Source organism: Erithacus rubecula (genome assembly GCF_903797595.1).
Source record: "Erithacus rubecula genome assembly, chromosome: 3".
Classification (NCBI taxonomy): Eukaryota; Metazoa; Chordata; class Aves; order Passeriformes; family Muscicapidae; genus Erithacus; species Erithacus rubecula.
Window position 1 is genome coordinate 14,096,648 of NC_136689.1, and position 26,770 is coordinate 14,123,417.

The 26,770-nt window shown below is 38.7% G+C and overlaps 1 protein-coding gene across 5 annotated transcripts in view; it reads right to left on the minus strand.

Annotated features, from left to right (window-relative positions):
* ZEB1 (zinc finger E-box binding homeobox 1) overlaps window positions 1–26,770 on the minus strand; it is a 116,330-nt gene that overhangs the window by 88,292 nt on the left and 1,268 nt on the right. Inside the window, exon 1 of one of the 5 annotated variants that reach the window (XM_079302075.1) lies at window positions 25,974–26,156. The exons of the other annotated variants lie outside the window; for them this stretch is intronic. Within the exon in view, the coding sequence (XP_079158201.1) occupies window positions 25,974–25,989 (16 nt within the window). The 5' untranslated portion in view covers window positions 25,990–26,156. Of the gene's footprint in view, window positions 1–25,973; window positions 26,157–26,770 lie in introns of those variants that run through there. 5 annotated transcript variants of the gene reach the window in all.

Here is a 26,770-nt window from a genome sequence, read left to right on the forward strand (position 1 = left end):
TGGTTCAGAGCACCTCTAAAGATAAACCTAAACATCTCAGTTAGGCTGGGGACTGCAGCAAAGGTGGGAGGAAGGGGTTTAAATAGGCAGGGCGAAGGGGAAAGAAAGGGAAAAAAAACCTCACACAGGTCCACAAGCAGAAAGGTCCACTTAGATCCCAAACCCAAAAAGCATCCACCTTTTATTATCTTCACAATAAAAGCAAAAAACTGCAAAAAAGCATAGGAATGCAAAATCAATAAGAAAAAAAAAAAAAAAGACAAAAAAACCCAAAGAACTATTAAGTTGACTCAGAAGCATGTTTGGGATGAAACAGACGCAGCTTGTTCTAAACTTGAGTTCTTCTAACATAGATCATAGATTTTTGCCCCTGCACATGATCAACATCTCAGTGCTGTAATTATATTGAGACTGTTGGGTTTGGTCAGTTCTACTATACATGCTACTGCACCAAGAAAACACCAGAAGAATCACAACTTTTAAAAGAAGAAATAACTGTAACCAACTTAAGAAACACGAAACAATTTCCTGTCACATGTATCCTTACACCTGGAACAGAATAAATACATTAAAATCCCTACAATACCCAGAATCCAAAGATATTTTTGATTTATACCATTGAAAGAATAAATTTTTAGTTGAGAACAGCAGTTTCCCAAAACTTAAAGAATTACAACATTAAAGTAGCATACAGTCCCAGTGGAGATTCCAGCTTGAGCAAGATGCAGTTGGGGAAAGTCTATAATGCACATTGTTTGCATTACACTAGACTAAGTAAAGTGTTCAGGACTTCAGGAAAGAACTAGATTTTCTGAACCATAGTAATGATACTGCTTGCAGAAAAGTAATTTGTACAGGTAGATAGACATTGTAACTTTTCTCTCACTTCTGCAAAGAGCTACATTGAACACAATTGCACAGCATATGGATATTCCTCCACGGGTAATTCTTCCACCCAAAAAAACCCTTTGTTGTTTATTTTACAGGAGGATGCTATTAAGTAAAGTTATGAAACATTTATTGTTTCTACCCAGTAAAACTGGTTGACCCATGGGGTGCAATCTCCTGGAGTTTACCAAGCAGAGTCCTCCCTCCAGACAGCTCCTGCCCAACGCAGAAAGCAGACAGGCTCCTGGGGCTGCCAGCACTTCCAAACTAAACCTGGCCAACACCAGCACCCTTTGCCAGCTGTGCAATTAAGGGTCATGTTGGGCTGTGCTTCCAGAAGGCCAGGCACCCTAGATATACTGAAGCACAGATTAGATAATCAAAGAGCACACACATTCAGCAGAAAACCACCTCAGAGAAAAAGCAAACATTGGAACTGCAGCACTGTAGGTTACAACCACTATTTACTGGCTTTCAACTGCACTAGCAAGAGCCTACAGAAGACTGCATCCAAGAGAAGAATGGGAAAAAGATGACTATTTCACATCATCATCATTGCATTGCAAAATAGCTGGCAATTAGAGTTGCAGTTATGCTGATGACCAGCATAGTTCCTTTCTCCTTACTGATCCATTTGAAACCTCACAAATACTCTTCCTCCCTTCTGGAAGATAAATCAAAATTACTAGATATGCACAGTGCTATAAAAGATGCAATCAAAGCCTTTCCAATGGTAATGTCAGAGATTTAAGGTGCATCAGCACATGAGCAAGGATCAAAACAGTCACCTTTGTCAGTTATTCCATTCAATAAACAGCAGAAAGCATCATTGAGAGTATCAGCAATGTGTGTTTTCCCCTTCCACCCCAGCTGACAGCATCTCATGTTTAAAGCTGACTTTAAAAAATGATCAAACATCTTGAGGGGTAAACAATAAAATAAATCTTGTAACAGAAGATGTTAACAGTACACTCACTCCTTGCTGAGCTTTTAGAAGCCAACAGCAGCCAATACATTGTAGAGTGTAACTATGTTTCTTCCCAATACAGCAATCTAATTGAAAGAAATCTGGGATATCAGGTGTAGACCAAGAGCATCTCCAGCTTATTGTGGCCAGCTGCTGCACATGTGACCAATACAGAAAGCCTAGCATCACACAGCCCCCAGACAAAGCATGGCCAGATGCATCATTCAAAAACTCAGAAGTCTGATACTTGAACATACAAGTAATGCAAATAACCTACAGTTCTACCTGAAAGTAAGTTTTACCTGCTGTTCTTGTGTTATAACCCCAAGAACATCCTTCTTCAGCTGTTTAGATTACACATAAAACTCAATATTGAAGGTGATGTAAGAATTAGCTATTACTTAACTTCACAATTTACCTGTTGGGGCAAATAAGAGCTCTGCTATCTGTGGAAAGCTCTCACAGACACCAGTGCTGCCCACCAACCCTTTCACTGCAATGTACTTTTGCTATGAGAGAGGGATGCAGGCATCTTCTTTTAAATTAAGTGTAGAAGACATACAGCCAAATTATCACATAAATGAATACTTGTGGAAAAGGCTGCATACATTCCCTAAACTTAGAGATGTGATGCATGCATGCAATCTTAACCAAACTGCATCTGAAGAAGTTTCCCCCAACTTTTCTTAAGCAATCCGTATTCAAGAACTTTTCTCAGAAGATAACTATGGAAACCTTATATCTAGATTGTAATCCATTTCCAAATGTGCAAAGAATTGTGTGGTTCCCCACCCCAAACCCTGAGTTAAAAACAGATACCAGCATAATGATCTAGTCTGCCCCCTTGAGCAGCACAGAACACAAGTTTCAGCCACCAGCTCAAGAAGTCTATGATTCCTGGTTAACCCAGAAACTACTATTTTAAAAGGCTTATTAAGCTCATTTAAAAAATTCATTTATGGCCATCACAAAGTAATGCTTGGTAAATTCCCCAAATTTAACAGTCTTTAAGATCTGACACACAGAAGAAGCTATGCTAGAAGTAACTGCTGAGAAGCCATAGACTTCCACCTTTACCTGCTAGAACTACCCAATTCCACATCTTCCTCTGAGCTATAAGATTTACCACAACATTTCCTACTCTTCCTCCAGGTAAATTCAAAGTAGGTTTCTTTATACTCAGCACTAACAGTTTTGCTAAAATTTTAATGTTTGGTGTTTTGGTTTTCGGGAGTTGCTTTTTGTTCATGGTGGTGGTACTTTCGGTTGGTTTTGGCTTTTTTTTTAAATATTTGTTTCACTTTGCTTCGTTTTTTAATATGAACACAGACACAATCTTTCCTGGACATCATGCTGGCAACAATTCTGAAGAGCTGGTACAAGAAGCAGGCACGATATTCTAGCTTTGGTCTTCACCACCTCCTTAGCATTTTCAGAGCACTTTCAGAGTCCTGGAAACTCACAATCAGCTGGCCACCACAATCCTCAGTGTCTTCCAGGACCATTCTTCCAAAGGTATGCAGACATTAGCAGCAGTGAGCAACTACAGTCTGAAAGACTTTCTAGTATTTTCTCTAATCACATTCTAGCTGAAGCTATTCAAGATTGAATTCCCTAAAAGGTCAATATGAAAAGTTAGCGAGTGAACATTCATTCTGAACACATAATCCCACTTACTGCTACATATAAGACAAATTATTTCCAAATCACCAGTTTCTTTCATACTACTTTTCGTAAGTTTCACTACCAAACACATGGATTTGAATTCTTCAAAATGGTATTTGAAACAACTAAAAATATGTTGTTTTAATATGTTTTTCGGTTTGGTTTTTTTTAAAATATTTTCTAAAGACTTCTTAAAATTCACACTAACATGAAAGGATCAGAAGAAAACACTGCATAGATAATTTTCACTCAAGTCTCACATTTCCAGATCATTGAAGGAATGTGGTAACTTTTAATAAAGCTTCTTGTATAACTTCAAGAGATTTTGATTTCTACAGAAATAGATTAACATATTGCTTAGTCCGTGAAATTAAATTAGTTATTTTCAATGGAAATTTGGAAAAATTAATGCAAAACTTTTAGTAGTTATGCATATAGACTTATCTCCTCTGTAATTTTAAACACGAATTTTTAGCTCTCAAGTAAAAGCCATGACACAAAAAACCCCAAATATAAACTGATGTTTCAAAGCAGATGGATACTATATTGATACAGTTATAGGAGAGAAGGAAGAAAATATATTTGTCAGGCTGCCTGTATTTATATCTGCAAAACAAGATACTGAAGAAAAAAATGAGCATGAGTTTGAGACACTAAGGCTCTTAATCTTCTCCTAAGAAATCTACACCTGTGGGGATGGTTCAAACAATCCTATCACTAAACCTCAGAATCTGAGATTTTAAAAGACCCAGTTGCAGGCTGAATTCCTACAGGATGCCTGCTCTGCTTTACACCAGTCCCCTAGTTTATTACACTGGTGCAACCCTACTCCTGTTCTAACATAATTCATTTCCATAAATGAAATCAACATTGTACAGCATGAGCACTAAAAGATGGAACAATTTCAGTCATAACTTTGCACAGTGTGGGAGATTTGACTAAAAGTATCTATTTGTTTTAGCATCATTCTTCAGTTCTCCTCTGTGCTGCCCCACCCTGCATCCACTTCACTCTCTAAGTACTGAATGCATCCTGTGGTTAGTGAGCACTTTGAATACTGAGGACATAGCAAAATCCAAGATGTGCACTCTGGCCACAAAGAGACCTTCAAGAAGGCAACTACTACTATATAGAAAGAAAAATAGAGTAAGAAAAGACATTTTTGTGTCTAAGTTGCTCAGCTACACAATTGATTGTTGTTTGATCTGAAACAACTAGCAATTACTCTAATCACATTGAATTCAAGGCCTTGAAAACTTTACTGCTATTAAAAAAAAAAAAAAAAATTAGTCCCTCACAGATACATCTCAATTCAAAGCAGCTTTTCCCACTATTACATCTCCCTGCTCCAATGCCTCAATCTCATTTATGATCACCATTTCAGTACAAAAGCACAATTTAAGTAATCAAAAGAAATTAACATTTTAGATTAAAAGCTAGTTGTGACCATCTATAACAGCACGTGGAACTGAACAAGAGAAAACAGCATAACCTCATTGCTGTTTCCTTACAACACTTTGAGATAGAATACAGATTACAAGAAGCTCATTCCTTTCCCAGTAGGAGACACAAGCAACCTGACTTGAGTCAGATGGGCTGATGCAAGATGCTCTGAAGGAAGGTGCATGGGGCAGGGGGATGGCAGGCAGCCTGTTTCCCAGCTGAATAACATACCATTCTTGGAGACCCAGAGAACTGAAGATCAGATTGTTAAGAGAAAGCTCTAGACAGGTAATATCTTCAAGATGTAACTTTAGGCACTCAGAAATTTCAACCACTATTATAATTTTCAAAAGTCATATAGCAGAGAACTCACTACGGGAGTTTTAACAGTGAAAGATTGGAAATAAATAAATAAAAACAATTAAATAAATAAATAATTTTTCAACTGGTAGAGGTGAAAACAGCATGAAGGTGAGACAGTTTACAGACAGTAAAACCCAGATTCAGGCATTCCTGCATCAACCAGCTGCTTAAGTTCCCACTACAATCAATGGTATATTCTGCTCATCCTAAAGCAGATACCTATGTCCAGTCAGCTCAACAGTTCTTCAGGTCCACTGGCTAGGTCTCTGCAGACTATAAAGGGAGCACAGGCAATGAGCTCACACCCTGGCATCTAAATTTAGGTGCCCAAGACTGTGAGCCAACCCTACAATTTATACAGCCAAAGCACATAGACATGCTGATAGGCCAAACATACACATGCTGTAAGCAACCCCTGGGACAACAGTCCTTTAAAAAAAACCCTTTTCTGAAAAAGGACATAGGGGAAAAGAGAAGTCAGTAAGAAAGCCTGCTAACAGAATGAGCTGAATTCCTGCACTATGTTCCATACAAAGAAGAGTTTCTAGACATACATAAGGAGGGAGAGCCGCTGCCCTACAAAAGTTGTTTTTAAAAATAGCAACACATCTGAATGACTTCCAGCATGCAACTGCTCAGGGAAAAACATCCCTCATTCATGAACTGTGTGAGTAGGGAAGGGATGACATGGATGTATCTTTTTATTAAGTTGTGTCACATTTTTCCCAGTTTCCACACATACGTACATACATAGCACTGGACTTATAAACTAGAAAATGAAATAAATAAAGGTCAAGTGAAAGAAAATAACATACTCTAAATGAAACAAAACTCCAAACAAACAAACAAAAAAAAAAAACAAAAAACCCCACACCAGAAAACTCCTACAACACAGAAGCTAGAATGTGAGTTAGGGCATGCTCAGACACCCAATAAGACAACAAAGCACCACTTCCCTGAATTGCCGTAAATTGACCACTTGTTCTTAATCTCTCCCAATTGTGAGATAACAGACCCACTTGTTGACAGAGCCACAGATTGCATCAATTGGTTGCCCATAGAATAACACTGGGACCACTTGTTTGACAATTATGCAGGCTAACATCCCTCTCTCTCTCAGTCCCCCAGTATCTCAGTCAGAGGAAAGGACAGAAGAGTGAAAGCAGCTAAAGCACAGGCCAATTCTTAACCCTTGAGATGCCAACAGCTGGCCTACTGGGGTGTTTGTCTACACCCAGCGTTTTTGGCAAACAGGATTTCCCATGACATAGTGTGAGTGAAACGTCTCTCTGCAAATCATTCATTCTTTTTCTCCTTTGGGTTTGCCTGCCTCCTTGACCAGGAATGATTTTCAGTCAAGAAATCAAGATATTAAAGCACAGATTCAAGCAGCTGTTACAGGAACACTTGAGCAAAATATTGCTGTAAATAACATGACAGTGATTTTGCATTATTTTGCTGTCTTCAAGTCTGACAAAAGCTGCTCTCTTCTCACTTCTTTTTTCAATGTGACCACCAGACCAAATACTTTCCCTTACTTGGCAGGATATTGTTTCCTTCATCTAATACTTTGTCATGTAATCCCAAGTAGCAGCCTCTCTGTTATTTCATCCAAGGACCTAAATTCGTAATTATTTTGATTGTCCTGCATCCTCTCTTAGCTACTGGGACAGGACTAGCTTCTAGAAATAAATCACACCAACTAACAAACTCTGGAAAACAACTCCACAATTCTAGCAGTGTGGAGGTGTTGGCTTGTTTCAGTCTTTAGTAATTGCTACTCAAATAGGATCAGAGCAGTTTTTAAATGAACAGGTGAGGTAACTTTTAATTTTCCTTTTGGAAAAAGCATTCTAAAGCATAACTAAATGAAAGTAGTTAGCTAAAGCTAAAAGCAAAAACAAAAGCCTTGGGGCTGTCAGTAGTCAGACAAGTGGACTCAAATCACCTGTTCCTAGACAGAGAGAAACCTGGGGACAAATCCACCAGCTTCCATTTTGAGATAAAGCCATTCACATGTTCAACACATTACATTGTTTAAGAGCTCAAAACCACAGCAGGAAGGTAGAACATAGATTTCAGTCCACTTTGAAGGAATGCTTTATACCAATGGGCTCCAGGCCTCAGAAGGAAGACTTTCCAAATCAGAAAGAAGACTCTGCAGCAGCTTGGCAAGTTGTAGGGGCAGATGAGCTGAAGGACCCCCACATGGCAGGCTTCTGGTCAGTCATTCTGCCAGGAACTGTGGCTTTGAATGCACCTCTGTCTGTGCCTTTATGGTCTCAGCTATTCAAATTAGCTTTTAAGGTGCATTTCATTTACTCCCCCAGGCACTTGTGCTTGGGACAGTAAGAGAAATATAAAATCTGACAAGTTTACATTTCTGAGTTGTCAGCTGTTGGTAGTACTGAAGTATATAGCTGTCTCCTTGACCTAGACAGCATTTGAGATCAACTGTGAAATCAGATCAGCTTTGCAACTAGGTACAAAACAGCAGGTTTGTTTCCTCCAGCACTGCTTCTCCCATTCAGCCTTCTCTCTTCACAGCTGGTAGAGATGCTTCTACAAATCCCACCCTCACACAACTAGACCAAAAAGAACCCCAAGAGAACATACCAGGCTAGGAGAAGTTGTGGGAGCATTAGTTACTAGAAAACACCCCTTAACATTCCAAGTTTGAAACAGTCTGGAAACAGAGAACATGAAGAAAATAGAAACTTTTACACAGCATGTAGTTTCATAGCCTGACAGAAGAGGAGGGTGACAGAAATAAAAGTTATTATATAGCATATAAATAGCATTTTAAGAACAGAAGGTTTGATTTACCAATTAAAAAACTTGAAACTGCAAAAGTGAACATCTGACCCTTGCCTTTTCATTCTGATTAATACAAGCAAAGGCTTTTCTGGTATTATTTACAAGTACCCAAAACTAGTAGACAAGAACTCATAACAGCTCTGAAAAACACATATTTATTTCACTCAACTATGGTGGAACTGTTCAGAGTTTTTTTATACTGAGACACAGTAAGCATTGTGGCATATTTTGCAAATTACTAGTTTACAGCCTGCAACAGTAAGGGGTTTTAAGATGCAAGTTCTTGCTGTCATCAATATTATAGAACTGAACTAAGTATGCCACAAAGAACACTACAGGCAGATTTGTAGGCTCCTAAATGCAGGCTAGTGACACTCAGGCATGTAAGAGCAACCCAAACCAAGGCAGCTTGTGATAGGGAGAGGGGACACAGTCATAGTAGATCCAAGCAAAAAAAGCACACCACACTGTTCAGCCTGAGATTCTGAGCAAAATTATGTAGGTACTGTCAAACAAAGGCATTAAACATATTCCTTAAAGCAGCAAGAGATGATGAAATAGCTCTTCAGCCCTCCTGCCAGTGGCTACTGCCTCCATAACCCAGAGAGCTAACACAGGTATAGGTCCAGGCCTCAATCACATTTTTAAATTATTTTACTGGGCTGAAGTCTTTTAGTTCCAACTCATGTGCAGGGCTGTGACCTGTGGGGCTGAGTACACCTTGCAGTGCTTCTGGGAGGAAAGCAGGAGCAGCCCTGGGTGCTCATGTCCAGAGATAGCTGCTTGTTTTCACCCATCCCCTGCTTGCCTGGGGGTCAGGCAAGAGAAGCAGAGTCCTGCTCTCCCCAGAGCACTCATTCTCTCTTCCAAGATGGACTGAAATAACACAATTCTTCTTTAAAAAAAATAAAAACCCCCAAAACAACCAGCTCAAGAGTAATTCTTTGTGCAAAAGTGTTTCAAATCTGAAAATTGGGTGCTGAGTGAAGCATATTTGTTGAATGAACAGGTTTTAAAGTACTTATCCTCTAAGTTATGAAAAGAGAAAGTAAACAATGAAAAAGCATGGAAGAAGTTGAAGGGAACTGCTGAGGACACTGAGCTTCAAAGTTTAGTTTAAAAACTAAAGAAGTACACTCATGATTTCACAACTACTCTTAACAGGTTTAGTTACATGTATATAAAAAGACAGATCTCCTTGATGTTAAACATGCTTTAAATCTCTGAAGTTAATGAGGGTGAGCTATTTCCTGATTTGGAAGCCTTTAAAAAACAAGAGAGCACACTCTTTCCTTAAAAATAAATTTTTCAAAATGTAATTAAAAATCCAACAGAAAAAACAAAAAACAAACAAGCACACATGTTAAGGTGGAAAACACTGGTCAAAGCATCAGACCTGGAAGTGCTCACCCCAGGAGGTGCACAGGGTTCAGAGACACATTAAGCTGTTGCAGGGAAAGCCTCAGAAGGTGCACAGTACACAAAATGAAAACCCCCAAGTCAGAAAAATTTCCCATAAGCCTCGTGTGAAAGGCTGCCTCCTTATCTTCCAGTCGTTGAATAGTGCTTTTCTTCTGAAACAAAGTGTATGAGGTACAGCGAACAAACTGTAAAGGTAACCAGGCCTTTTGTCATACAGCTCCTCCACCCACTTGTACTTCACCACACAATAGCTCGTTTACAGATTCAGACCACTCCAGCCCCACACAGAAACAATCCTGTATTGTGAAGTGAATCTACCAGAGGAGTAAAATCTAAAAATACTGCAAAAAGTCTATAACAATCATTTTGTAGAACTCTATGGTTCTTCCCTTAGAGACAAAGGCTTTCCCAATTTGAATAGGTAATAACAGACTTAGTCATTCCTTACTTGAGTGTGACTAATAGCCTGCAAAAGCAAAAAAGACATATGTACCCTATGAAGCTGTTTATCTCTTAAAAAAAAAAATAAAATTTGTGCTGAAGCAAAAGTAGTGAAAACCCATGTTACTTCCTCTCCCATGTCCATTAGGGAAAACAAAGCACTTTGTGGCACAGAGCCATTCCTGCATGTGCTACCCAAGACAAGCCATAGGTGCTTCTTTACACCAGTGGGTAGTCACAGCAGCTACAGAATAGTGATGGGTAGAAAAACCAGCAAAGCACATGGATCAACCAGCAATCTGCCTAGTCAGCCATACACTAACACAAGTAAATCATGGGAGCCCAGTTAGGCTGCTGGGAAAGTCTGGAAGAAAAGACTGATAGCCTACCTACACTCTACTTGCACTTTCACCTCACAGAGAATAGTAACTCCATCCCCCACAAGCTGCTATAATAGAATAAAGATAAACGCAGGGATTATGCCAAGTTGACCCCAGGCTTTGTTCTTTCCCTCCAAGCATATTCAGTGAAAAGGTCTAAACACACATCTGATTTGACAAGCATTCAGATTCACAAAGAACGTGGTGAAAGTGAAATCATACTTGGGGCATTCATGGGTCCCTGTGTCAAAGGTCATTCAGCAATGTTTCAGCTGCAGCTTGCTAGGATTTGAAATGAACTAGTTTAAACCCTCATTGCCACAAACACTGACATACAGTTTATGCCAGCCAAATATGTCATAGCATGTTTAGCAAAATTTAGCTCAGACATAATAGAATTTTTGCACAAACATTTAATCCTCACAATTGGCACTACCTCATCTGGAAAAGATGGATAATTTTCCTTTTTAGCCAGATTCATGCCAACTCGCATAACTCATCAGCAGAATATTGAATTATTATTAGAAAGGAGGCCTGACCAAACCATTTATATACTTCCCTCTTTACACAAAAAACAAACCCACAGGTTCTTCTACATAACTAGAGGTTAATTAGTTGATTCAAACTGGAAAAAAAAAGTCACGTTTAAATCACTTAGCTAAACCAGAGAGCTCAAAAAGCTCTATCAAATAACTTATCATTGATTTTCTTAGTTTCTCAAATATTATTTGAGTCTTTCAGCTGCCATTTGGATAATTAAAGAAGACATATAAGAATCTAACTTGAAACAGTATCAGGCTGGGAAGCTTCAGGGCTACTAAAAGTGGGGGAGCAGCAACTGAAAACCTGCTGAGAAATAACAGTGAACGAAAACAAATGTATTCTTCCAAAGCCTTTGTTGAGCTCGCTCTCAGCTCCGGGCAGCACAGTAGCAAGCCCAGCTGTCGATTCAGCAAGCTGCAGACTGTCACTCCAAAACAGGTCACAGTTCAGCAAGCAAGTTGTTATTTGTTTTTACTGCCGATGTAGAGGTCTACACCCTAAAAAGTGGCATTTCTGAGGCAGCGTTTTCCAAGGAACAGCTCTTGCTTTACATCTTACAAATAATACAGCATTTTGTCACCAGTAGACATCTTAACTCGGGAGAATCTCAAACCTCAGTTTATTACAGGAGGTGGTTTCACATAAGGATGCTGGCTCACCATAGCTGGCAATCAGACACGTTTCTGTCACTTTGTCTGCAACCCAGACTCTCCCAAGCTGAAGAGTAATTCAATATCTACTACTACCACCTCTAGCTGCTTTGTAAAAGCACTGTGAGTGCATCTGCCAGAAAGCAGCCTCCATTCCTCAGTTTCCACCAAAGGAATACAATTTGGTAACAGCAGACACGGGACCACCCCACTGACTGCTTCTCGAGGCAGCAGCAAGAGAGCTGTGTTTAGTGGGACACACATCATTAACTGGCAGGAATTAGTTGCATTACATTCTCTCATCTCAAACACTAGGCCATCAATTTAAATAACCTTTGGGCAGGAGACAGTCTTTATTCTTTTGACAAATGGGAAAAAAAAACCCCACCTCTCAAGGAAGCACAAAATATGTCTGTTCTCTTTGGCTAAGAAAATAGGGTCCCTGAATCCTGAAGATGCTCAGTATGACTTCATCTGCATCTTTCCCACATGAGTAACAAAAATTTCATTAAAAGCAGAAGACTGACATGACCTCAAGGACTAAATATATTGTTCCAGAGTCCCATGCCTAAATGGAACCTTCACATAGGCTTTCCATGACTGTCCTGCTTGCAGAAATGGAGAAAAAAACAACAAAAGCAACACTTCTAGACGGTTTGAGACAGGACAGGTGACTAAAAAACACTTATTCTTTCTCACGTGAGGATGACAACACAAGCACCACAAGGCAATGCAGGCCTCACTTCTCTCCAAATCCCTTCTGTCCCCTGCTGTGAACAAAGCACATTGCTTTCCTAATGCCTAGCAGGTTGTGTTCAAGATGGTACAGAAATCTCTCCTATTCTATCAAGCCGTGTATGCAAACAGATTTGTCATGTTGGTGCAGTTGCTTACTAGTTTTAGAATATTCTGAGTTTTGTAGATGGTTGTAAGGGCTACCAGATATTTTGGGAATCTGTAAGGTACAGATAAATAAAAGATTCAGCTAGCAAGAATTAAAAAAAAAAAAAAAAAAAAAATAGAATCAGAGGTATTGATTAGTCTCATCAATAACACCCAAGGCAGTAATATCAACATGCTTTTGGCTGTATGGTTTTCCAGAATACCATTACAAGTCAACATCAAAAGGAAATGTAAGGGCAAGCACACATGAATAAACCTGAATGACTTTTGAATACGTTTCCTCCAAAACAGAACCTGACACTCCTTGTTCTCATACGCTGCAGGCTGATCAGCTGAGGATTACATTTCAGACCCAGCAAGTTCCCCAAATTAAAGAGTTCCCAACTGTATCAGAGACTGTCCACTGACGCACTCTGTAATAATCACACAGGCTTTCCAGAACTGCATGATTTGCTCCAAAAAACCTAAACAACCTATTATTACAGCAGAGATAATCATAAGCCTTATTTAAGCTGAAAAACACAGATTTGGCTTTTTTTGGTAGCTTTTCTTTTTCTATAACAGTCTTGCTTGGAAGAAGGGGAAGAATGGAGGTGAAAATGCACCGTAGCTCTGCACATCTTAAAATCTTGACGTTCTTGGACAGCTAGATAAGCATGACAGCATTCACTACTTCATCCAGGAGTGAGAACACTGCACTGACTCATTTAACTTCTTTTAAAAACTACTAAATTCCAGAATAAGGAAAAAAAACCCATGAGGCTTTACAACATCTGTCTATACAGCACATCTAAAAGACTCTTCATATTTGCTGGAGTCACCAGGATTCACACAGGGCCTATGATACATAGAAAAAATGTCAACAAGCAATATTTTACATACCCTAACTTGTCTACTGCAGAAACAAGTCTGTTCTACCTAAGAAAAACAACAGACAATTAAAAGACAGTGAAACTACATGGTTCTGGGCTGAATTAGGAAGAAAGAGCAAATCACTCTAAACCTGTGAGCTTCCAGATCTTAATAGCACTTAGTAGTGTTTGTCAAAGCTTAAGGCAAAGGCCAGCCAGCAGGATTCACAACAGGAAAACTGGGAGATGGACACAAGGTGAAGGATACAAGAAGGCACCTTCCAGGCTTGTATTTTCTAAGCATCTCACTTCGTGATAAGCACTTTTGTTTGCACAAGGCCTTCTATAAATTCATAGTTTGTACACTGGACACTTTACAGAGGAGACACCAAGCTCTTTCTGCATCCTCCTCACTCCAATCAGCAAAAGACAATCTGTTTGCATAGTTTTAAAATATGTTGTGGTTTGAGTTAAATCTAGCAATGAATATTCTGAACTGGCTACCTTTTAAACATGAAAAATATGGATTTACAAGTTTCTGCCCCATGCCATTTCAGAGCTCTGCAGCTGGTGCTCTTAACTATCATGTCCTAAACTCAGGATTCCAATCCTGCTATACTAGTATTGGCCAACAAAAAATTATAAAGAGATCTTATGTATCAACCCAAAGGCTGTTATAATTGAGGGTTAATCCTGTTTATTAGTATTGTGACTATATTTTACTAGCTTTTTTTTTTACATAGAGAACTTCAATCATACTAGCTAACCAAATGTTTACTTCCAAGCTAACAGGTACTAGCAGGATCCAGAAAGTTCTCAAAAATTCCTGGGTTAAGTAGATTTGTCTGAAAGGAACATTTAGAAACAGTGTACCCCTTGGTCAGACAGGCTGACATATCATATCACTTGCCACTAATGAAAGCAATCATTTATCTCCAGGAAGCAAGGACACTGGGTTCCACACACCCCACTCCACCCCTCAATGGTATATACCCCATCACAAGACTTCTTCTATGGATGTTTGGAATGTATCAGCACAGATCCTTTAATACCTGCAAACTTTCGTCATAATATGGTGTTTGAGTCAGCTATGCCACCATTCTACCTTAAACACTACAGAAAACCACAAGTAAAACCATCTATCAAAAATATTTTTTCTGTACCTAAATACTTAAGATAATGAAACCCCTATTTTTCATATTTTCTTCTGGTTACGTGAAGATGATTTTTCAACTGTTCTGCCACTCTGCTCTTCTGCAATTTCCCATAGCTGTCCTGAAAACCAGCCACAGCCCAATACTGTAGCCATGCCAGCCAGGTCAGTCAAAGGCAATACCCGTCTCAGTCTGATGTGCAACTACGAAAATCCTGTAGAAGATAAAACCAGATCTAGATAATTTTATTCATATACTCTCCTAAGCTGCATTAATGTGCAACATGCTGCTTTCAGCAGTGCCAATTAAGTCACAGATGTTGAAAGACTTGTAAAATATGTAGCTAAGTCCTTCCCCCCTAAGAGAGTTCACTTTCTTATTCTTACTCAGATGCCTTTACATGCCACTTAGCAGCAAATACACCTCCTTTTCTATCTGTGACTGCAGAAACTAGTGGCTTCCTACTGTAAACCACAGCAATCACATGGGGCAAGGAAAAAGGAGACGAGAAAAACCCCACAGTTCTCTCTTAAACAAGTCTGGAATGTATTTTATTTGTCACCACTTACAGACTACCCACTGTTAGAGATAGTTAACTAAGCTTTAGTTTTATCACCAGCTTCCTTGCTAAGTAGCTACAGTCTTCAGCACCATAAAAAGGTCATATGATTATAGAAACAATTCTGAATGCAAAATAAAAATGAATGTAAAGAGAATTAACACTGCTGTCAAGGGAGCAGCATTTGTAGAGCTCTATGGTATAATCAGTTTTAAGTTGCTTCCTTTTTCCTTGGGAGAGGGGGGAGGAGGCAATGGGCAGCAGACTTTATTGGAGGAGAGGAAGAGAGCAGAAATTTTTAGGAAGGGTTTTTGCTCAAGGCAAAACAATCCAAGAGAGTGGAAAATGTTGGTGTGTGACATGTAACTAAAAGGTGATCTTCGAGGGCGTGATCCTTACAACAAATTAGTATGCACAACCAGAACAGTCACAAGGAGATCTGGCAGCAGCTAACAAAGTGAGAAAAAGCTTGTACAAACAGTATTCACATTTTATTTATTAAAAGTTGCAATTCATACATTTGGCTACTAAGGCATAGATTTCCAGAGTCCTCTTCAGTTGTAACCACAGTGACATATTGAAGAGATTACAACAAGCAACACAAACTAAACAAATGTCAGTTAAGAGGTTTATTTAATTAAGCATTTTAGGATAAGTTTTCTATGTTTTAACAATTCATCCATACACCAAACTGTTTTTATCCTGACTTGCCCATTAGTTTGGAAGCTCATATACATCAGAAGCTGTCTTAATTTCCTGAGCAGATGTAAACCAGGAAGATCTTCCATTTAGCATAAATTAACATATTGCACCTGGGTTTTTTAATGGGGGAGAGCACCTTTTAGAGCTTGAATACCTTAAAAACAAAAAAAAACAAACTAAACAAACCAAAAAAACCCAAAACCACACAACTTTTCTTGAAACCTGTAACTGGAAGTTAGAAGTGTACAAGCAGTCACTACTGCTTACTGACACAGTAAAACTGTAGACAATCAAGAGGGCCTTTAAAACACTGGATTCTTACAATGGGTAAGTACAGCTGTCAAAAAAACCTTGATAAGATTCCTTGTTAGTTTTCCTGCTACTATGGTTCTGCACACAGCCTCATTTGTCTGCTTGATCCAAGTCTCTACAGCTTTATATTTCATGTCCTCCTCCAGCATCTGGATTCCCTGTGTCTCAGCCATGTTTCTGGCCCAATTTCCTTCAAATCTGTATTAGCACGTCTTGCAAAAGACTTAATAAACCTAACACACTTCTGCAGGGCAGATTATGTAATCCTGTAACTAAGCAAAATATTAGAGATTAAAAAAATTAAAAGAAAGGAAAAAAAACCACACACCTGCATGATGAAAATGAAACTGAGCCAGCATGCTTCCCCCATGCATATACAGCAATCAGGAATAGCAAATAGTACATCACTGATTTAGCTCATAAGTATTCCTCTGCTAGAAGAACCATGAGGTCAGTACTGCTCTGTAAAGCACCTAGGAATACTTTAGACAGTTGAAAAAAATTAAGTTTATTCTACACCCATTAACATGATCATAAACCAAAGGCTACTCTCTCCATCTCCCTAGTACAGATATCCTCCATGGCAGGCTTGTCATTTTTTGCTTTATAATGGAGTCATTTTATTGTATGCAAGAAGCCCCAGGCATTCTGTACAGCCCATTACTCTTTGCTGCCCACATTCAGATGGCTAATCTGCTATCAGCCAGAAGCTTCACAGACAAAAGGAAAAGGCAGGAAAACAGCACATGCAGCTGCACATGCGCACACACACTCCAGCTACAAAGTGTTCCAACAGTAGACCCAAGAATGAACAAGACACACACTGGATTGACAGTTCTACTTAAAACTGTGGTTGAAGGAAGACACTACTTCTTTAAAAGCAGACAGGCTGGGGAAATATTTAAGGGATAAAAAGCTTCATTAGGATGCCCACTAAGATACATCATTGCATAAACCTGAAAGACTTTCCTCAGTAAGAGAGCATCTTAGAACTTTTCAAAAGTCCCAAACATTTTTATTCTGAGAATTTGCTATATGAGACCTTCAAAATGCTTTAAAAAATTGTCAAAAGTCAGAAAGATGAAATAAGAGTTAAATATAGGCAACTGTAAACTATTAGAGCAAGATACTGACAAGCTTTATATTTCAGCACTTGTTTTCTTTCCAGCTCAGAAAAGAACTCATTCTTTTTAGAAAAGTTGTATATATTTTCTATATGCCAAGTTATTGTGACACCATACATATGAAAAAGCAAATGCAATGAAATGATTTACATACAGTAGTACACAACGAGGAGCTTTTAAATTACTTTTTCCTAGGCACTTGACATAAATAAATAGAGAAGGTTTGCAACTTCATACTAAAACAAAGAAAATGCCCATATTTGCTGGAGTTCTTAACCACCTTTATTTCACTTCTGAAGGAAAGCATCTTAGCACTGTCACAAGCACTATTGCCAAAAATATTTTTGAAGCATCAGATCCACAGACAACAATCTGCATCAAACATCTCATAAGAATTTTCTGTCAGGATCATAAACCTCTGCTCTGCGTCATGATTTTTATTCAACTAAGTATATTTGAATTCTTTACAGCTGGAGAGCTAAAATTCTCCTTGTGTGAACTGGCTCAACCCACAGAAACAAAGTCTGCCACCAGTTTTATTTACTCACATGCTGAGGTAAAAGCCAGGCTCATCTTTTTAAGGTGCCTGTCCCCATCATGAACTATGCAGGCGTGATTAATCACGTGGTGAAACGGAGAGAACTACGGCATGTAATACTGCGTGACATGTCACTGCAACTATTTCCCTTTTCCTATGCCACAACTACCAATTAAATTCTGCTTCTCATTTCTAAGGTATTATTTTACTTCTGTGCAGGAAGTCTCTCGGCATTTTGATTGTACTATAGAACCAATTCTATCTTTCAATACTTGCTCAAAATCTTATTTAGTGTTCCAGTAATACATTACATCCATCAATTACAAATCTGGAAAATGTACAAGGTAAGCCTTACCATGAAGGGCAGAAGTTGTCAGAATAGTCTGCTTCATAGAATTAGTCTCTGTGGTTTTACTATCATTACAACACTTAAGAACAGACATCTACCTTGTGCTACTACTGGGAGCATTCAAGCTAGTCTAATAGATTAAATTATTGGATATAACTATAGTTATATATATATATATATAAATGTGTATGTGTGTCTACTAAACAAAACTGTACTGGAAATGCCAATTTACTTTCAGCACTCAGTAGCTAGAATGAATCAAACCAAGTTGTTATAACAAGCCATCCTACAATCTGCTCCTATCTAAAGTTTAAAATTGGCAAGAATACTGTTTTCTTGTTGCCTTTCAGACATGGAAGTTCTGAAATCCCCTGCTGAGCCTTGTCCTGCAGATCGAGTACTTGTCTCCTTCTGCAGCACCTCCTCAACAGCAGCACATCCCCAACGGTATTCTGCAACCTTATCTTCCTCTCCCACATGTACAAGGTAAGAAGGGGGGAAAAAAATACTACATTTGCATATGTAATTATGGTGCAGCTCAGCAGTGAACAAAAAATTACTGGAAGTTGAGAACAGATATGCCCAATGACCACACCTTAGTATTTCAAATGAAAATGCTTAGCAAGGAAGGGGAAGGGACAGCAGCAGGGAAGGAAGCCAGTCATTACAGCTCCAAATCTGCTTCAAAGTCCTTATTCACCACCTCATGCTCTTTACCAGGCAAATTGTACCTAGCTCCTTCCTGTGAACAAGAGCAGAAGAATGAATCCAGTAGTGTGTGACTGGTTCTATTTTGCTTGACTTAACTAAATAACTGTGCCAGGAATACTATGAAGAAAATGAAAGGCTATGGAAAGACATAAACAAAACAGGATGGAAGATTAAACAGGTTACAGATTCTGAACTATATCTCCTTTTCCAGTCTAAGACTTAACACAACTTACAGTAGATAGCTTACAGGAACTAAACAGAAATGATAAAATGGACTAGAAGGTGTGAAGAAGGAAAATCTGACACATACCTGGAAGGACAAAAAAAAAGCATTAAGAAAAACTATTTAAAGACAAAGGTGTCTTAGAAAAAGGGACAACTCATCTCCCTAATGCTTCTGGGCATTAACAAAAATTATGTTAGCTCAGGTGAGGAGGAAGGTGTTAGGAAAACTAACAATAAGCCCAACCTGCTTCTTTAGGGATATACCAGTTCAACAAATATCAACTTAAGTCTTGTAGTTAAGGCCTGATTTTTCTGTTGTTTAGTTCACCCTTTTTCAGATGGAAAAAGATTTCCCCAGGCTTTTTTCAAATCATGCCACATTTGTGATGTTTTATAGTATCATTTTGCTTTCTTCCATACATACATCTGTGGATGGATGCCTACAAAACAGAATAGAAAATTGCCCTCACTGTCTGTCAGCTGCCTATCAAAAAGAATTGGGAAAGGGACATTTGCTGAAATAATGAAAACATTTTATATCACAATAACTGAAGGTATTCTTTAGCATCACTGGCCCAACTAGCATTTGATCCTAATAAGGACAGGCACACTAGCTCATAGGTAAAAATACTCTTTACCCCATCAGACTCTTAACCCCTTTACTTCAAGTGTTGTCCATGAAAACCACTCTCAGGATCATGGTGAATGGCAAGGTTTATAACTCATCTATCTCCAACGATCTTGCCAGTTCCTCCAGTGCTCCTGATCTATTACCTGACCTGCAAGAAGTTAAGGAACAGAGGAGTTGCAAAAAAAAAGAGACTATCTGCATCAAAAGAAGTACAAAATACTGTGCAGTTTTCCTTCTGATACACTCCCATATCATAGAGAGCTCTTGGTGTTTAAAGAATTAATTTTACATCCTTTCACTAAAGAAAAACTGCTACTCATATTCACAGATCCTAACTGAACAGGATGCAATGTCAGCACAGCAAAGAACTTTTTTTTGCTCTCCTTTTCAGTTATAATTAAGCAGCCTACCACATCCCAAAGAATACATTCATCATTAGACGTGATCATTTGCTTTACACAGCTCTCCAAAAATAGGATCAATGGAACATATTGAAGGGAGAGCAACAAGAAAGATGCTACCAAAAAGCAAATATTTGTAAGGAAACCAATAAAGGATGCCCATTTTCAGGATTTAACCTTTGGGTGACAGCAGCTGTTAACCAAACTGCTCTGAAACAACAGGGGTAAAGTCCTCACATCAAGGAGATTGTGACAGCTGGGAATGACAGCTGAAAAGGAAGAGAACTGAAACAGGCTGCTTTCAAACAGTACTGACTTCTCAAAAATGAGAAAGCATATTTTTAGTTAACTTCTGTTGCTCTGAAAAAGTATGTTAAAAGATATAGTTACATTACAGTAATGGCATCTGAGACAATCGGAGTGAGCCAATGTAGAAAACTTTCTACTACTCCTTTCTTCTCTATTGTCCCTTCTGGGACAAATGTACAAGTCTAAAGAAATCTGGTTAATGTGTTCAGCACTACCTAACTGAAACATCTGAATTCTGCCTCCACATCTGAATATCTGTGCTCCACACACAGAAACTTAACAAGTTTCTTCTTTCTACTCTACCATCACCTATCCTCCTAACACATGAATGTAAGCTGCCAGATACTCACACAGGGAATTGGATGTGTAGGCCAAGATACAGGAAGACTCAGTACATACATTTTTACTGCCTGAAAGGTGCTTACATACCGTGAGACGGAAGTAGTATTTTTCTCAGGAGTACTGAAACTGATTTATAAAGCTATGCTGCATTTAACTGGAGTCAGTATTTTATCCATCAAGTCTCACTGCTCTTGACTGGGATTCCATTCTCCTTGACTGTCACTCAGGAATACTACTTATCTAAGCAAGAAAGAGATACATAGATTATTAAATAAACAAACTGTAGCCCAATAGGAAAAATGAAAGCAACTGTAGTGTTTCCCTAAAAGAAATGGTCACAAAGATTTGAAAGTTGCAACTGTGAACAGTTTTTTAAAGTATCAAACTTCTGTTACTCTTTCCAATAACAATAAAATAAGATGCAAGGAACTGGACAACCAGAAAAGGAAATCAAGACTAAGATATAAATACACAAGTACATAATAATTAGCTAAAAAATCAACTCAGAGTATTAGAGGCAATGGCTTATAAAAGGTTTTAAAAACTTGCCAACATAACATGGAAGTAGAAAGAATTACAAAACAATACACTCATGAAACCCACTAAACAACTCAACAATTCCAGTATTTCAAGGCACCACCCAGTCAACTAAGGCCCAAGCTATTTACCACTGAGATCTTTTCCTACAGCAGCCAAATCCATTTCTCCCTGGAAGTCCAGCAAGATGCATCAGAAATCAGGTATCAGACCTTCAGTGAGAAGCAGACTACTCCCCTGTCTATTCCACTCTCCTCTTCCCCCATACACACTTTGCCTCACCCATCCAGTACTTGTGCATGCAACCCTCTGCTCTCCAACCTTTGCTTGAGGGGTTGGCCTTTTTTACTTTTTTAACTACTAAAGGCTTCAAACAGCATTTCCCTCAGCAGGAAAGAATCCCTACCCAAACTGATGTGTTGCAGTGTCTCATGACTGGAGCTAACCACACATCCTCACACATGAAGATATGAGAACACTCTTCACACCCACCTTTGCACTGCCCTGGCAGGAGCAGCACCCACCTGCACCCACAGCCACTTCCCACACAGCTCCACCTGTGACAAGCAGCTGTGGTGGTAAAACTCAGACTTGCATGTTTGTCCCACTCAAGTCGACTTACCAGACCTGGCACTTACTAACATGTTTCTGGGAAATTTCTGCTTTGAGGAGAACTTATGCTTTTTTATTTACTTACCATTTTCAAATATTAGAAATGCCAGTAATATGCTGAGACTTCTTTAGTGATCACTGTCACAACACCACCACCATCTGATGAAATAATTTCTGCCCAGATGTTAAACTCCAAGAGAACAGCCCCCTTAAAACCCTCCATATCCCAGTAGGGGTATTGATGCTAACAATGTAGTCTTTAACTCTCTCCTGATGTGATTTACCTATCCTTGCATCACTGAACTTAAGATTTGGGAATACAAAACACACCAGAAGACAACATTCTACTTCTCTGGCACATCATTACATAGTATTTTCACTGGTGATGTTTCCTGTTTTCATAGTCTATCTTAATACCATCTAAAAATGGTTAAAGTCAAAATCGAGTTTTACATCTTGCCACTTGCTTGCTGAAAGCAAAAATAGTCCAATAAATAGAAAAGAACTTAAGCTAAAAGTAACAGTAACTACCAATTGACAAAACTATTCTTTCCCTTTAAAACTCTAGATCAAGCCAAATGCAAGGGTGGTCCTGAAGATTAAAAATGGACCGAGTCTCAGTCTTGCTATGGACTTCCTGTGTGACCTTGGGCAAGTCATTTGAGACTTTAGTTCTCAAAAATCACAGGCCTATTATAGCTGCCAGAATGAAACACCAATGTTTCTGAGACCACAAATGAAAGACAGGGTTCTGCTTACTTGCCCAAAACAGAAAAGATCCTAGACATGAGTCCTCTTGAAAAATATAGGTAACAACCACCAAAAATTCAGGAATATTGATGTTAATCAGCTGAAAGTTAATCTGGAACTGTACTTTGCAAAATTATATGAAAGCCTACATAAAATTAAGAGTTATTTTTGGTTTTCAACCTCCAGTTTTGGGTATTTGAAACCCATCATGAGTTGAAACCTTACGGTTTCCAGAGATGCAGTGTGTATTGCTAAAGATCAGCTTTACAGCTGACAAATCACTGCATGACCTACTCCAATCAGCTTGCAATATCAATTAGTTAAATGCTTTTGAAGTGACTACAAACAGCTAATGACTTGAGAGCTTATATTTCTGGTGAACAATAATGACTGAATTCAGAAGCAGGGATGCTTAAGAGGCATCTGGCCAGATAATATAGCTCCAGCAGTTTCTCTGCAATAGAGAGCAGTTGATCAAAAATCAATTAAAAAAACTCCAATAAGCAAAAAACCTACAACCCAAGTTTCACAGAAGTTAATTTTATTTCTTTACCATAATAAATACCTGTTTAAAATGTCTGCCATCCCTCACTGGCATTTTAAACTCTATTAAAACAGATGTTTCCATACAAGGAACAGAATGACAGTGATATTTTGACTTCAGAGTACTTCAGCCTATCCCCCCATCACTGGAAAACTGCTATAAGAAGAAATTACAGGTTAATACCACAGCTGAGTGTCAGTGGGGAAAGAAGTAGGGAACAGCTGTAGAACCCCTTCTTCCTGCTATGTGCACAGAGGAGCAGCTCACAGAGAGCAAGGACCCAACCAAAGTCAGTAACTCCAATTAACAGGATCTGTGATAAAGCCCAAAGTCCACAGAAACCCCTCCCCACTGAGTCTATCTGATGCAACTAAAAATATTCAACAGAAAATTTGGACTGAATTCAAACAAGTCAAATCCTCAGACTTCTAACTAAAAAAAATTGAGTTATTTCTATGAGTGGGAAGCTCATGTCAGAAGGAAAGTTTCATCTCCTTGCTACTTTTCATTAACCCTTTCAGCAGCACATGTACAGAGCCCTACACGCAAGGCAAATTGCTTCAGGAAACAAATTACCTTAAAAGAAATAAAAAGAACAATTGCCTCAGGTAGTTAATTACCTTAGAACAACCTGCTTCACAACTGTTAAAATAACAAGCACTGGTTGCTGACAGAGAAATTTTTAAGAGAACTTTTAAGAGAACTCACATTCTATTTCAGTAGCTAACATTAAAACAGAATAGTACTTGTTTATAAGAGAGAAGGTTTCCTTGGTCTCAAACAGTTAATTCAGTTGTCCATGTAGACCTGTGCCTGAAATTTTAACTCTGAATACATTCCACATATCCCAAATTGCGAATTTAAATTAACACTAGAGTGAAAACATGCTACCTAGTAAAAAGAAAGGCAAGGGGACAAGAGAAGACAGGCACAACCAGGAATGTTGTATCCCAAGTGTCACTAACACCTGACATCCTGCCAGTAGTTAACACCTTGGAGCTAAAAGAAATATGCTTTTGCCTTAGAGTCTTACAGTCTTCTTACAGTTCTTAGTTTAGTAGCAAAATTTAATATTAATATTGTTATCTAATAGAAATAAAAAGAGAAGAACCAAATGTAAAGCAACTGAAATAGCACTCAAACAATTCAACCTTTTAGTAATGAACTCACTGTGACTAAGGATGGCTTGTACCTTCTCCTCACATGTACCTGACGGCATGTAGAATTTACTCAGATTCAAACATTCTTCTTTCTACCATTAAACATACATCTGAAAACCTGAAGGCATACTTGCCTTATGTTCAGAACATCTATACTTCAGGCTGATATCTTTTTACACACTAGAAAGGAAAGTTTTAAATATGTTGTTTGCTTTACTTATCTCACAGATTGCTGAAGAACAAGCTGTGTCACTTTCACTGTTTAATAAGAACTAAGACAATCCCAAACATACATGAGAAAAGCTAAGAAAGTGACTAATCCTGACTGCAAACCAACTCAGAAAAAGAAAACCTTTTCTGATACTGAATCTATTTGAAGTCAACACAGGAGTGTAACAAGAGCATGGCTATGCAGACAACCGGCAAAAAATATCCAAACTGTGTCTCTTTCTTTCTCTTCATTTTTCTTTTAAAAGAGGAGGGGGGAAAGTAGTAGATAGGATGAGAGACTCCAAACTACCACTGTGTTTCTGCTGTATCACAATCTCAACACTCAGTTAACTCTTCTGCTGGAGTAGATGTTTTTGTGTATTGGTTAGAACTGAGGACAATGACAGGGTAGTTTTCTTCAGGTATGAAGTGCCAGATTTCCTTGTAAGTGGAGGCTTTAATGGCAGCACCAATCGGCTCTCTGCTGAACTCCTGTGGGGACCAATAAACAAGGCAGAAAAGGAACCAGCTCTAGAGTAAGATAAGACTCTTTCCAGCTAGAGTTAATGCACCAGGATGGCTCCCAAACACAGAGAAAGCAGAGGAAAGAAAGAAAAAACAAAACAAAAGTCTACAGTGTGAGAATAGCTGGGGCAAGTTTAACAAGAGATAAAAAGAAGAAAAGTTTACAGTATAATAACTCAATGCCATAGCCCAGTATTAACTGGCATACTGGATGCCTAGTGCAATCTCTCTGTAATAATCTCCTATTCTATGGGAAAGTGGAGAGGAAACAGCATAAAAATGCCGTTATTGTTTTATACTACAAACAAGCCAGTTGCTTACGCATCTCCCCTATGCCCATTCCTCATTAACAGAAGATACCTATAAAAACCAAGTGCATTTAGAGACTTTGGGGGGGAAAAAAGCTTCATTTATTTTAAAGGTTAAAGGGTTAACATTTTTTCTATGCATTTTCTTCAGTAAATATTTGCAAGTCAAACATAAACCCACTGCTGAGAAATCTCTATTATCCGGATTCTATTATCTAACCGATCCTGATGCTCCAATGCACAATGACTTAAGTGGGTTTTAATTCCTCAATAAAAGGAGCCAAAACCAGCCTAAATCAAGACACACTACATTTTACATTGCAGAACTAGTTGCTAAATACTCACAAGCTTTTTATTATAAAGTGGGTGCAGCAATGAGGTCCAAAAGTGATAAAGATGAAATATACCTGGAATGATACACATCTGAAACACCTTTTGTTTTCTGCAAGTGATACACGCTGCAGACAAAATGGTTTGTGCTAAACAGCCTTAAATCTGGTTTTCTAATATTAAGCACAAAGGAAAAACACTGACAGCAAGCGTGGTAAATAAATCCCTCCCTTGAGAACGAAAGCAGCAGACAGGAGGGGGCTGACATGCATGCAGGAGAAAACTAAACACCATCTTTTTTTTCTACCTGCACAAGTTGCCATTTGCTGCAGCAATCAAGGAGCTTTTTTCCGTCGATTTCAAAAGCCAGGTTTTCAGAAAATTTCTCTCTCAAGTAATCTGTTGATATGCTTTTAAGAGTATGGTATTCATATCACTGGATCTTTAAGAGAAAAATCCATTTTCTTTCCTGTTCAGGTAAACATGTTTACAGCTCCTGCACAGACGCTGGGTGGTTCAGACTCACATGTCACACATGTTGTCGTCAGCAACAAGAAAAGCCCCTTTCTCTGATCATCCACATTTTTAATAAGGTAAAGAGAAAAGCACTTTCCAAACTTACCTTCAGCACAGCCAAATCATGAGCTAAATATAAATATATACACTAGGACAAGGAATTCATAACATGAGCGTGCAAACACGAGTACTTGCTAGAAAAGGCACACAGCAAAAATAAGAAAACCCTTTTTAAGTTCAACGCAATCAAACCAACCCGTTAGCCCCGGGAAAGGCCGTCATTTATCACCACGTTACGCCCCGAACAGTCAGGATTAGAGAGGTGAAGCACCGATCGTGACTGCGATCTATTTCGGAGACCGTTCACTGCATATGAAAACATCTCAGATCGCAGGCAAAGCCTTCCTATCTGTGACCCTGCACAGGAAATGCCACATAAAACCTAAAATTGCCAGGGAGAGTTACAAAATCGCCTACTCTACATCCTATTCCGAAGAGTCGTGCTACGAGGACCGAACTACTTCTCCATTTTCCAGAAAATAAGTAGAGAGTGGGTGTTGCGAGCCTTTATTCCCCCCGCCGTGTACC